Raw genomic sequence first — 13993 nt, 5'->3', positions numbered from 1 at the left:
TGGTCCAGCATCCAGGTTGCTCACTTACGCTCCTCCTTCCCCCCACGGCTGCAGGAGTTCCCAAAAGAGGAGGAAACACAAAAGTATTGGAAAACAAATGTATTCAAAACACACACAGTAAGAAAATTGGATGTGAACACTGAGCCCATCCTGTCCTCCCTGAACATCTCCGGCTCAGGGCTCCTCCACTGCTACTCCCCAAAACAGCACCATGGGTACTTCACCCTCAACAAACGGGTGGGAGAGACGGTGTTCAGTTTAGGTGCCAGCACTTCGATCCAGTCATAAATTCACATCTGCTGACAGCTGCACAGAGATAACACCCAGTAAGGCAGGGGAAGCCCCTTCCCTAAGGCTTCTGGACACTGCCCCAGCATGTACTGAAGGAGTTTTCACTGCCCATACAGATCACCACTAATATTAGAAATAGTTATGTTTTATTTCACTTTTTATCTTCCTCTGCCCCTCCCACCCTTGCAGAAACCAAGCACAAGGTCAACCCATGTGGGCACCAGGGGAAATGTCAAGTGTTGGGCACAAAGGCCTGGAAGCGAGAGGCTGGCTGGTTCACGGAGAGTTGAAAGCAGTCTCAATTATCACCCAGCAGGCTGCACAGTTGCCAGAGATGGGAAAAGAAAATCCCTGAGGGTGCTTACAATCCAAGGGGCATGGATAAGGCAGACATGCTTTCTGAATGCTCCCACTTGGTCTCTCCTGCAGATGAGCCCATAACTAGCGACGAACAAACAGCTAGCATGCCATCTACGTGGCCAGCAATTCTCTCCCCGTTGTGCTTAGCTACAAGGCAAAACAGTGAACGAAGTTGCTAAACAGACTTGGCTGGGCATTTAACTACTTAATTCTGTTCTATTTACAAGGTCTTCAGCAGCTCAGCACTCCCTTAATCCATAAGGCACAAAGCAAGCAAGAGAATATGCAGCTTAGTCTCTCTGGATCACGATCTCTGTAGCGTTCCTGGGAGGGCTGCAAGACAGAGGTCTCATTTCACAGGAGCACGTGGCGAACTCCGCTGCCAGCCTCAGAACTGCTGGACAATCACCTTCCGCTTCACATCCCGGCTGAACCTGTTCATCTTGAACACTTCACTGTCGTAGAAGACAGAGAGGTTGTGGATGTTGATCTGCCGAGCCTGGGAGGAGGAGGAGGGAGGGGAGAGGTAAATGTTTATTTAAAAAAAATAAGAACTATGTGGTTTTTCCGTAGCAGAGGATGCATAAAATTTGACAGTCAGCAATCTCTGCTCTGCTTAGCAGGAACCAGAACTGCAGTAGTAGGGGAGACCGCAGGTCAGGAGAAAGGAGCATTGGCAGAGCTGAGCTGAGCAAGAGAGGATGCTGCCTCAGCATCTGCCTGCTCTCAGCTTGTCCTTTTACTTCCACTAGAGCTAGAACGTAACTACTATCCAAAAGCCCCTAATACCTCACCCAGTGGGAGCAGTTTTGCAGGAGACACCTGACTGGGGGTGGTCACACTGGCAGCACCAAGCCGTGGCTCTGGAAGTAGTTACTCTGCACGTTTGATGCAAGGAGCAGAAAAGCAGCAACCCAGGAATCAAATACTGCTTTAGTGCCAAGCAAGGTCAATACTTTGCACAGAAAGGCAGAGTCAGGAGCACAGCCCCTGGACCAGGATGAGGACGCATTAAGGAGCAGGAGGAGGAGGGTGAGCCTCAGGAGAGATTGGGAAAGTTCATACAGAGATTTTTCTGCTGATTGTTTCTTCAAATGCAGGTGCCAGGGAACTCGTGTTCTCATTCACCTGCAAAGCACCAGATGTACTGCAGGATTTACCACTCCAACCCCAAAGCTTTATGGGGGTGCATGAGAACTGAGGGGGAAGAATTTGGCACTCCCAAAGAGAGGAGAAGAGACAGATGAGACAGCCCTGATTCTAGGTTAAATTAACACCAGTTTTTTTCTGGTACCGTAACTCAGGAAGGGAAGTTACAAGTCTGAGAACACCTCTGGTTCTGAGGCTGCAGAGAGAGAACAGGAACCAACCCCAGAGACGGCTTGTTATGATAAGCCCATACCTTATCCACCAGGTCCTTCTCTGGGACTTCTATGGTGTCTTGCTGGGCCCCATAGCGGTTTCTCTGGTACATCACCTGCTCTGCAACCAGCTGCTTCAGGATGAACAGCAGCAGCTCGTTGTTGTCTCGCTTGAATGAAAGGTAGCGGGAGAACGTCTGGGAGGGAGGATGAGATGAGCCAAGAGGGTCAGGAACCGAGTGACGCACTGCAGTCTCCCATGCCCAACACCAACCAACCCCCTCCTCCCACAGAGCACAAGGGGAACCAAATAACACCGCTGTCACCTGCACCCTTAGCATCTCTTAAAGGACTGCGGCCTTGCCAAGCTGCCACCTGCACATGCAGTTAAAACACAGCCCTGTGACAGCCACGACACTCCTCTGCCAGCTGCTCTTACACCCATTAAAAATCTCCGGAGGGGCCCTGGAGCCTCGCGGGGGCTCGGCAGTGCACTGCTGCAGAGGTGTGCTGCCCATGGGGGAGGCAGCCATGGGATGGCTGGCCCTGGGGAAGGTGTAGAGCAGCTTCCCTTAACCCAGGCTGCCCTGTGCCTCCCCAGCAGACGCTCACACTTGGCTGGCTGTTTGCAGCCAAAGAGAGAGGCCACGAGTCGCCCAGACTGAGGGCAGACACTCAGAGTGGATAAATGCCAGGCTGTGGGCAGCCAAAAGCTGTTCAGAGCCAGCCCCTGCCACTCAGAGAAAAGGGCAGACTGTGCACTAAACCACAGTGAGTGCTGCCCTGTGGTTAACTGTCCCCTGAGGAGCCCTAGAAAAAACACGAAGAAACTAACTGCCTGCTCGGGCTCGATCACCTGGCAGCAGCAGCAGTGGGAGTCCTGTGCCAAAATAGCAGGGAAGGCATCAAAAAAGGAGAGAGACGCAGCAGTGCTTTTGATACAGAGGCTCGGGGCATGCTTCCTTCTCAGCCCCAACAAAAACATTGCCCCACCACACCCTAACGAAGGGCAGTCACATAGCAGTGCCTTCGGACTCACAGTACTCCATTTACACGGGCTCAGCGCCTGACTCTGCTGGACAGACCCCTGCAGAGCCTGGACGAGCCTCTGCCCACAGCCAGGGCAGTGCAAGGAGGCCGCAGTCGAACCCCCGGGGTCTGGGGTGCGGCTACAGCCCTCGGCTCAGCCAGTGCCCACCTTGCGCATGCTCCGCATGACGCTGAACTTCTGCGTGTCGATGAAGCTCTCCAGCATCACCCGGATAGCCATGTTGACGTCATCTTCCACCACGTAGTCCCGCAGGTGCATGCGGGCGTGAGCCTCGGCCATCCGGATCATGGACTCAATGTGACGCACTGTGATGGGAATGCTGCCGGTTGCCTAAGGGGGGAGAGGAGGAGGCAACTCCTTATGGCAGGATAAAAGACATGGGGCAAGACAGGTGGCTTCTGGCCCAGGACCTACTTCACACTGCAGGGAGCTGCTCCTGGACCTTTGAGGACTCTCAGGCCAAGGAGGCTCTGCCACCTGCTGGCATGTTCTGCAGAGTGGTGCAGGCTCCCCTGTCCAACATTTTAATTCAGCAGGGTGCGAGGGGATGCTATGTGCGGTCCCTCTTTGCCATTGTTCAGTGCCTTTCCAGGACGGCAATCCCCAGTTACTTCAAGCAACTTTTATGAGGAGTTAAAGAAACAAAAAGCCAATTAAAAAAGAACAGATATCATTTTCCCAAGCTCCAAAAATCTCCCTCTGACCTCAACAAATTCACCGTCCACTTGTAGAGGATGAAACGAGCCTGAGAGATCCCACTGACAAAAGAGAAGGGCATTTCTACACAGAACAGCTCCCTGTCATGTACCAGGAGCATATGGGCCTGAGTGAATGCAGACATCTCCTGTGGGCCCGCCAGACCGGGTGACAATAAGGACTTTGCCATGGCAGGCACTAGTACATGTGTCCAGTCCATCAGCCCACAGGCCACCAACAGGCAAGACTGCATTTAGATGAGGAATCATCTGTTCAGCAGACACTGCAGGATCTGCCTGTCTCTCACAAAACAGTGGCACAGACTTTTGTGATGGGAATGGCAAGAATGTGTCAACATATGCTGGAGCAGTCTCAGGCTGATTTGCTGTCTAGATACATACTTCTTCCCCTCTTTCCTCAGCATTCTCACCATAGACTCTTTCCTGAGGTCACTGTACATCCGGGCCACCTTGTCCTGGTCCATCTGGTTGAGTTTGGGATGGACCTTCTCTTTGGCATAGATGATGTATTTCCTCAGGATCTCCTGGGGAATGGGTTCAACCCCGTATGTGTTGGGAAGAACGACCTCGCTGGCGTCCCCATTCACTGCCTCCTTGCTACCTGGGTGGTGCTTGACGTGGCTGCCAACAACGAACCGGGCAAGCATTTCATCCTACAACAGAGCAGTGGACTAACAGACACTGAAGACACTCACTGGATAGCAAAACTCAGTGAGCAACTGCAGCTGAGCATCCCAACAGCAGCATCACAAGCCCAGCACAAGCCCAGATCCATAGCACAGCCTGTACCTGCACAGGGTCCACGGTGTCTCTCACCACGCACAGGATATCGAATCGAGAGATGATGGGCTCTGTCAGGTCTACATTCTCCGAGAAAGTTAACGATGGGTCATATCGCCCACCTAGATCACAGAGACAAACCTCAAAGTCAAACACAGGCTCCAGGGCTGAAGATTTGAAGCAAGCATAGACCTCCTGCACAGAAAGACTTTACTGCTCACTTGATCTGGAGAAACCAGGCAGAGGGAGGGGAAGCTGCACCACAGTTCTCGTAACAGCAGGACTCATGCTGGAGGCCTGAGATGGTCCTGTGGTCTCTCAGCACTTACCTATGGGATTAGCAGCAGCAATAACGGTGCAGCGGGCTTGCAGGGATGTGACAATGCCTGCTTTGGAGATGGAAATGCTTTGCTGCTCCATGGCTTCGTGGATGCTGGTCCTATCTTGATCATTCATCTATGAGAAAGCAAGAATGGCTTAAACTGAATCTATGTCTATACCCATCGCCCAACACACCAAGGGGAATCAGCTCCTGATGCTCTCAAAAAGTAGCAAACTGCACTACAGACCAGTAAGGGCCTAAGCAAACTGCAGGAGTCTTGGTCAGCTGGGAGATGGCACCATGAGTTACAACATCTCCTCATCGCAGAGGTTACAGCCGATCCCTCCACAGCCAGTCCTTCTACAGAGACGAAACTAGGCCTCACCTTGTCAAATTCATCGATCAGGCAGACACCTCTGTCAGCCAGCACGAGGGCTCCTGCCTCCAAAGTCCACTCCTTGCTGACAGGGTGCCTCTGGACATAGGCTGTGAGGCCCACAGCAGAAGCACCCTGGCCAGTGGTGAAGATTGCTCTGCTAGACGCCTTCTCTATGTATTTAAGAAACTGTGATTTCGCAGTACCAGGGTCTCCACACAGAAGCACGTTGATGTCACCACGGACTTTGTGTTTGCCACCTACAACAGTAACGGGAGAGACACGTTGGCAGCTGAGTGCATGGCTTGATAGCAACCCTGCCCTGAACACCACAAAGCTGAAGGAAAGGCAGAGAGCAGGCAAGGAAACCACTTTGCAGGGAAGTTGAGGGAAAAAGAAAGTCAGCTTTAGAGGCGGTCACATGTGTAAAACAGCATTTCTTAAGAAGGATGTGTTCAGGAAGGTTAGAAGGAGATGACAACAAGTCAGGACACCAAAAGGTCAAACTTCTGAAGGGGCAAACACGACCTCCTAGATGAGGAGGGATAAAAATGTGCCCAGGTTTGCAGCAGGAGCTGTTTTCGGTCTTAGCGTTTCTACTGTCACACCAGAGTTTTCAGCGTGATAAAAGCAGTCACTTCCATCACAGATATCCCTCAGTCTGTTACCTCGTCTGTCACCAAGACACACAGACAGCTCTAACCACTCTTATTGCAACAGCACAGACAAACCCAGATCCATTTGCTTCCAGCTAAGTGAAGCCCCAAGTGACACAAGTGACACTCACCTGGGTTTTTGGGCTCTCCACCGAAGAGAGCTAAAGCCAAGCCCCGCTTGATATCTTCATGCCCATAAATAGATGGGGCAATGCTGGCAAAAATCTGAAAGGAAAACCAGAGGAGTTGTCCAGGGAATGACATTTCCCAGTCTGGGCAGAATTTGGCATGACAATCAGCAAGGGGCTGTATCTATGGTTACCCTTACAACACTGCTGTCTTTAAAGAGTCTTATTATCCATGGTGAGGGGGCTTTTTCAAAGGTAACTACCTGCCCAGAGTCCCCTAAAGGTGCTTCACAAAAATGGGGCACAGCAGATTGTGTAGTCTGGCACTGGAAGCTGCTGTCACTGCCTCCGCACGCCTGTAGTGCACAAAGCACACCGCAGTGGCTGTTATCAGCTGTTGCAAAGCTGGAGACCTTGACTTGAGACTTACTCACTGCACATGATAGTAGTTGGATGGGCTATGCTGCACATGAATTGTCATCACGGTCAAATATTACGAACGACCGGCTTATTTTCTCAAGGGTATTCTGATAATAGCCTGATGCTGGCGACTGCTGATGTTACAACAGTCCTGGCTCAATTGAAGCTGCTTCACCCACTGGGAACAGCAGTCAATATAAAACCAGCATGACCAAGGCAACAGAGTGAAGTCCCCCTATTACAGAACTTAAACCTGACCCAAGTGAGGTTGAACACGCACCAATCCAGGAGCTTTGTTCTTTCAAGTATTGGATTCAGGTCTTAGCATGCAGAGAGAGGCTAAGCTAAGATCTCTACCACAGCTTATGCTAAGCAATAACATCCCCTTAAGGGGACTGGAAACGCAAGCACTGGCCCCTCAGAACACTTCCCCCACTTTGCTTTCAAGATATGGGGAGGGAAAACAATGATCAGATATAAGCAGTGTCTGAATGTCTCTCACGTGTCTTCCAGCCCTGTTGTGATGTGAAAGGCTCAAACAAAGGGGAGAAACAGAAAATTTGACCCTCAAAAGTACAAGGGAAGTTTCTTATTTACTTCCCTCCTATAACTCACTCTTGTCAACAGCTGTCCGAGAGCTACAGAAGACCAGAAGACCATGCAGAGGGAACTGGGATTTCTAAAAGTTTCTTTAACCACTGTTTCGCCAGCTGACACCTTTCATCACTTTCTCATCCAGCTGCCAGGTGATGGCAAGCTATCAAGAGGAAGAGAAGGGATGTCTGAGGCTGACCCACCTTCTCCCCAATTTGCTCATCCTTGGACAGACCCACAATCACTTTCACATCTTCATCAGTCAGTTCTCCAATAGCCAGCTTGTTGTCCTTCTTGGCGATGTGGTTGGCCAGGATCACAGTCGCAAACACCGGGAACCCGTTGGCAGTGTTCAAGGAGCCATCGTAATTGTTGTGGTAGATCCCTGTTAGCTCCTGGGAACCAGGAGATGCTATGTCAGTGCCTGCACAGTACAAAACAGGCCCCTCTCCATTTTAAGGCACCAGTCTCAAAAGTAGCTGCCCAAATGCATCTGAGGAAAATCCCTCCCCACATCCCCACAGATGTTCTCATTATGTCGTTGTCAGAGTTTAAAAATGCTCTGCGCTCAGCCCATACTTGAGTTCAACAAGGTACTCACAATCTCATCCCCTGGCTTGCAGCTGTCAACCAGATCGGCGAGGAGAATGGCATCCTTGGAGCGGGGCAGCCTGCCGGCAGCTACCCTGCCAGGGCTCTCCTGGATTTTGATGCGCTGATAGTTCTGATAGACTGTCTGCAGCAACAAAATAGAAGTTACCCAGCAAGTCTGGCGGGCATCAGCATGGCCAATGCTTTTCAAAGGCACCTCAGCAGAGAAGGTCCATTCAAAGATTCACTAAACTTTGGTTAGGAAACTATGGGCACGGGAGGATGGAGGTTGTGAGGAGCAATTCCAGGGTGTGATAGACAACAATGGGGACAGGAAAGCACTTTGCCACATCTCACCACTGTGTTTCAGCCACCACAGTCTTTGTCCACCCAAATACTGCACCAGTTCCTGGGAGGAGGATGCTCTACGCGTGATGGTTAAAGATATCAAAGCAAAGAATGAAAGTCAGAAGATCCACATCAATGATTTTGCTACTGTCCTCTAGTTTCCTTAGCTAGCAGATCAGGAAATACTGACCTAACTTGGGAAGGAGGAGAGCTGGACAGTTGGTATCTGCATTTCTACAAAACAAGATAGGTAACTGTGTACCACAGAGATGATTGTGGCAAAAGATTCAGCCCAAACACTTACAATGAGGCAGTAAATTACTTTTGGCTGCTAAATTGGGCAGATTCAGGTCAAGAGCTCAAATAGACAAGATCTATCTTCACAGACCCCTGAGGTACAGCAATAGACCCCTCTCCCAGCACGAAGCCTGTTCAAAGGGTGGGAGCCAAGGCAGCGCTGGGAGGAACAGGCAGTGCAGCAGCCTGGGCAAGACGAGCAGACAGCCCCGTCCAGGCAAGCACATCTCTTACCTCTTCCATGTTGATTTCAAAGGGGCCAAGAGACTGACACTCGGGACAGGAACCGGGTTTCACCTCCTGGTTCTGGGACTGGAAAAAGGGCCCCAGGATGAAGCTGCACTTGCTGCAGTTGTATTTGACCATGCTGAGCTGAGGCAGGACCCCTGTGCAACTCGTCACCACTCCACTGGTCCGGATCAATTGATTCAAGTGCAGTTGCCTGAGGAAAGACAGAGAGATGCTGGATGCCTGCAGGGCACAGAAGGCAGAACACCCTATAGAAATACTCTTGCTACAAGGCACAACTCCCAAAGGCCTAGAAAGAGACAGTTAGCAGTAGGAGTCTTCTCGCAGGGTTTGCGTTTTACCTTTGGGAACACTGGAAGTTCATCCTTAATCTGACCCTTTTTCTGTAATAAGCTCAGTCATCCTGTTGGACTTATCCAGAGTTTTCGCTTGCAGACTAGTTCTTCTGAGCACCCCAAAGCCTGCTCTGCTGCAGGCCCCACAGCCACTGCTGGCAATTCTGGCACTTACCTGAGCGATCGCAACTCTTCCACCAGAGGGAGGTGGGAGATACGGACATGGATCTCCTGAGCAATACGATCGTATTTGGGGTACATGGCCAACACCACTTCCTTGGCTGCTTCATCAAAGATCTTCAGCATTTCTGCTGGGGCCTCAGGCAGAAAGTAGGCAAGGACATGTTCCTGGGCTGCCAGATCCTCGTAGTTCACCACCAGACTCTCTCTGTTCTCTTAAGAAAAAGATGAGGTGAATTGTATTTTCAATCTGCTCGCTCCTCAAGGAGTCTGCAAAAGATGGCTAGAACAGACAAGCCTGTATCCTGCAGGCTGCAGATGTCTGCACCCTCCCTGAAAAGTGTTTGAGGTCAACAATTTGAAAATGGGTGGAACTCTTTTTAATTTATTTCTTTGACAAATTCTTCATCAGTACCAAGCTTGTGATTGTTCCCCTCCAGTTCAGCACAGATACTTCCCCGGCTCAGTGTTCCTGAGACTCAGAATCCCCAGCCCAACACACAACTCTCCCACAGACCTCCAGGAAACAGAAGTTAATAGGAGAGACAACTGTGCTGAATGGCTGGCAAAAACCTTCTGTGTTTCATGTTCCTGGAAAGGGACAAGACAAATGCCTTTTCTTTCCTAGCTGTATAATACTGACCCTGATCCACTACTCAAGCTTCTGGAGCTTCTGCCTCAGTATAAAGAAGAAATATGAACAACTGCAGTTACACGAGCTGTTCCTAGATGTGACAATTTCTGCTTTTAAAATTTCTCAGTGACAGCCTTAATGACTGCTTCTTCTGGCAGTGCCTAGTCAGAATACAAGGCTACAACACTGACATGGTTTTCAAAGTCACAACGTCTATTTGTGTCCCCTCGGTGGATGATCCAGTTTCCAGTGTGAGAAAGTAACTGGCACAGACAGCAAGCAATTGTTGTCTCTTTCAGATTGCAAGCTTGCAGACCACTGTCTGCTGCCCCACATATTCTTTTGCTAGCATTTCTACTATGAATATTAATGAGTAGCAGACGCCAGGGGCCTTCTAATTAGTCAGCCAGAATCAAAGAAGATAGTAGACATGTTTCCGTTATTCATTTATCTCCATCAGCATCAGAGTTTCTTAAAGTGCTGACTAAATGTCTGGAACAAACAGGGCAGCAGAAAAAAATCCACCTATGGACTGGATCACTGCCGTGACCAGTAAAGTACCGTAACCCACATAAAGAGGAGAGAGCCTCTAATCACCCAGCCCTACCTTTGCACATGTCGCTGATCCTTTCCTTGAAGACATTGTGCCCATGGTCATCTACATGGGTCTTCAAGAAGTTCTTGAAGCGGTGGTAGATCTCAAGCCGGGGAGCTGCCATGGAAACCCACTCCCTCACCGAATGCCCTTTCATGTCTTCCAGATTCTCAATGCTCTCAATCATGTCTTCATCTTCCTCTTCCATGCCGTCGGCAGCTCGTTCTGCCAGCCGCCTCTTCCGTGAAGGACGGTCTTCGTCTTCATCGTCACTATCTAAGGATTGGGAGGAAAAATTGCTAAACAGTTGGGACTCCTATTCCCACTCTTTGGATTAGTCACAGTTGGATCGCACGAGCTGTGGAAGCAAAGAGGTCAGAGCCTGGGATGCAAACCAAGAGCCATCCCAGGCCCAGCCTAAATCCAGTTCCAGCCTGGCTCCTACATCTTCCACAATGTAGCTACAGACTTTATGGGGGTGAATAAGATTTGTGTGCAACAGCACACAGTCATGTCCATTAATGCACTGAGGGAGGAAGGCCAAGGAATGGGCTTCCAAGCGTATCAAAAGCCCTCCCATCCAGCCCACAAAAGTCTGTAGAGGAACACCAACACCAACAAACTCCACAGTGTGTGCTTGGTAAAATCCCAAACCCTTGATACAGGTCCAGAATCCTGACTTTGTTTCAGCAGCAAACACACAACCAGAAGAACACACCAAATGAGCTCCTAGGAAGCCCAAATCAAAGGGATCGTGCACTGGTGAGTCCAACCAAGCCCACAGCCAGAGATTTCACTAAGAGCCCAAATACAGCGGAGCTCTAGAGACCTCCCTGCTAATCTGAGGGTGAGAGTCCAGCTCCCCCCAAGGGCCGGGTTACAGTCAACCACACGAGGATCAGCAGCCCACTTGGTACAGCTCATCTCCACCTACCGTAAAGCAGCCCCCTCCTCATGCGGCCCATGCCCTGCTCCAGCTCGCGGTCTCGCTGCCTCATTACTCGCTCTGCGGCTTCCCGCTGGCTGGCAGTGAGCTCCTCCACATCTTCATCGTCCAAGGCCAGGCCCTCTGCTTCATAGACATCCAGCTCAGGGATGGGGCGGTAGTCCCTAGCACACACACAGAGGAGTGAATCAGGCCAGGCTCCAGAAAGCGTTTCTCCAGCCCTTCTCTGGCTACTGCTGGGTAGGTGTCAGGACAGTTGTTCTGCAGCAAGACTGAGCGTGTTGAGCAGGAAGGCACTTCACAGCAAAGATGCCCTGCAGTACAAAGGGCTCCAGCACCGTGGTTATGAATGCCAGCGTTCAAGCCTTTGTATTGTCAAGTTCACCAGCTTGCCGGCAGGCCTGGCTGAGTAAAAAAAACGTTAAAATTTATGCCTGCAGGAGTAAGGAGCTGGATGCACATCACGCATCCAGGGAGACCCTGGTTTACCCACGTGGGATCATGATGACACTTTGCTCCCAGCTTGCAATTTGCTCAGTTCTTCTGGGACTCAAACGACACCGTGCCCTGACCTTTCTCCACTGCCCAGCAGCTCTTGGGCCCCCTCACCCCAGCTACCAGCACAGCAGAGGGACCCCACCATGGCTGAGAGCCCCCCCATGTCGCTGGCTGCACTGACACCCCGTTAGCAAAACCCCATCCCCAGCCACAACACCCCAGAAGCTGGCTCCCGCTGCTTTCCTTACCTTTCCATCCCTTCACCGATGAGCTCTTCTCCTTCTTCCTCCTCTTCGGGGAGCCCCTCTGTCCCCAGGAGCCCTTCGGACTCATCCTCGAAGGGGGGCAGGTCCCGGCCGGGGCTGGACGTGAAGGCATCGCCCCGGCGTGAGCTCCGCACGGGGCTGGTGGCCGCCGCCTGCGACTCGGAGGAGTCCTGCGGGGACAGGAGGGAGAGGGTGAGGGCGGGGGGCCGGGACACCCTCCTCCCCGGCACCGGGCCGCGGGGGGAGAGGGGAGGCAGGGCTTCCAGGGGCCTCGGGGCGGTCAGAAGCGGGCCAGGGATCACGGGTCAGCGATGAGTCCTCTTTGCCCAAAGGGAGAAGATTAAAATAATTAGCCCTCCTTGCAAATGACAACGGAAACGCATGGGGGGGGGGGGGGGGGGCTGAAAAACTTCCCGGGGCATTTAGGGTGTCCCCGGCGAGCGCATCCCCACCTACCCCTCCCATCCCCCCCCGAAATCCCCCTCCGGACCCCGCGCGACCGTGACCGCAGTGCCAAGACGCCCGCGGCGGGGAGGAACCGGGGTCTGCGCCCCGACTGGCCCCGCTCCGCTGCCCCGGCCCGGCCGCTCACCGCCATCGCCGCCGCCTCTTCCTGCCCGGCCGGATTCCGCGCGAAAACAGCCCCACGTGGTCGGCAAAAGCGCGCGATAGCTCATGAATAATGGATGAACTGGGGGGCGGGCCCCGGTGCGTGAATATGGATGAGGCGGCGGGCGGGGGGCTCGGGCGGCCGGTGGGCAGCAGTGGCAACCCTGGGGGAATTTTGGCCAACGTTTGGGCATTTCCCTCTGGGCTCGAGGGGGCCCCTCCTGCCGGGAACCCGAGAGAGATCCCGCTGCGAATTCCCGCGTCCGCGTTCTCACGCCTGCCGCTTCTGCCGCTGAAGTCGAGTCTGGCCTGGCCAGGTTTGCCACTGACCCACGGGAGAGCCGCTTGGATTGCCTTTATTCTGGTTCAGGCTTAAACTACAAGAGGTGGGAATGGGGTTCTGGGGTTGGGGAGTTTTTTGGCCTGAGTCTGTATGTAATAACGGTAACGGGGAGCTCAGCAGAGCAGTTCTGAAGAACAAACACCTCTGTCTCTGCAGTTGCTCGGCACAGCGAGCGATGCTCCAGAGGAAATGAAGAAGAGCACCTGCCCCATAGAAAGAGGAAGAGGAATTTAGAGAGACAAAACATAGCAATGGGCTGATGTTCAGGAAGGAGGTGAAACACTCCCATTCCAGGCCACCGGCTCTTTCATAACGGTAGGTGGCTTGGATTTTGGTGATCTTGTCTTCTCTGAAGGGCTTCTGACCACTATTTAGTATCAGGCTATTTCTGCTCTTGGCTGCAGTCAGACGTGGGACAGTAACCCTGAAACAGGAGACACCAGAAGCAAAAGTGACTAAAGAGGCAGCTGACAATCATAGACCTGAAATGCCTCTGCCAGCCCGGCTGGATGATTCAGCCCAGTACGAATATAGCAAAGCAGGAGCATCGCGATATAAATAGGAGAGTGGCTCATCCTCCTCTCTGTGACACACGATGGGGAGCTGGCTGGTGCTCGGAGTGAAACAGGCACAGGCACCCCCCAGAAATGCCCCCGCCTGTAGGCTAGTAGAGACCACCGTGGCTTAAAGGAAGGCAGCCCAGGACCTGCGTAAGGTGGTGCTGTCTGCCGAGGCCCAGGTGACACGCTGTGATGAGCTGTTCTCACTGCAGGGCACTGGACGGCCAGATGGACAGCTTTTCTGTCTGTCCTTCTCAGAAGACCATGGACCACATCCACATTTTCACTGCTCTCTTTGGGTGCCAGGTACAAGTGGTCCTGTGCTTGAGCTGGGGTGCTCAGTCTCTTTGAGAAGAGCTGAGGTTGGGCAGCTAAAACCATCCCTAAAATCAGGTGGCTGCCGTGCATGGGACAGAGCTCCTTCTGCTGTGCTAGAGACCATGCACTGGGGCAGGCGAGAGGGCTGAGATGCAGACAGGGCCCGGAC

The 13993-nt window shown here is 52.2% G+C and overlaps 1 protein-coding gene across 1 annotated transcript; it reads right to left on the bottom strand.

Annotated features, from left to right (window-relative positions):
* Positions 1-420: 420 nt before the first annotated feature.
* On the bottom strand, positions 421-12660 carry MCM2 (minichromosome maintenance complex component 2). The gene is made up of 16 exons (XM_072875561.1): positions 12587-12660; positions 11977-12164; positions 11219-11394; positions 10297-10560; positions 9051-9270; positions 8526-8733; positions 7657-7791; positions 7259-7450; positions 6045-6138; positions 5267-5517; positions 4889-5015; positions 4569-4681; positions 4190-4432; positions 3211-3393; positions 2054-2209; positions 421-1150 (listed from the first exon to the last, which is right to left on the bottom strand). The coding sequence occupies exons 1-16, from the start codon at positions 12590-12592 to the stop codon at positions 1040-1042; spliced, it is 2667 nt and encodes an 888-aa protein (XP_072731662.1). The 5' UTR covers positions 12593-12660; the 3' UTR covers positions 421-1039.
* Positions 12661-13993: the final 1333 nt, after the last annotated feature.

Source organism: Ciconia boyciana, chromosome 11, assembly GCF_034638445.1.
Source record: "Ciconia boyciana chromosome 11, ASM3463844v1, whole genome shotgun sequence".
NCBI lineage: Eukaryota > Metazoa > Chordata > Aves > Ciconiiformes > Ciconiidae > Ciconia > Ciconia boyciana.
This window is presented reverse-complemented; position numbering and strand designations above follow the sequence as displayed.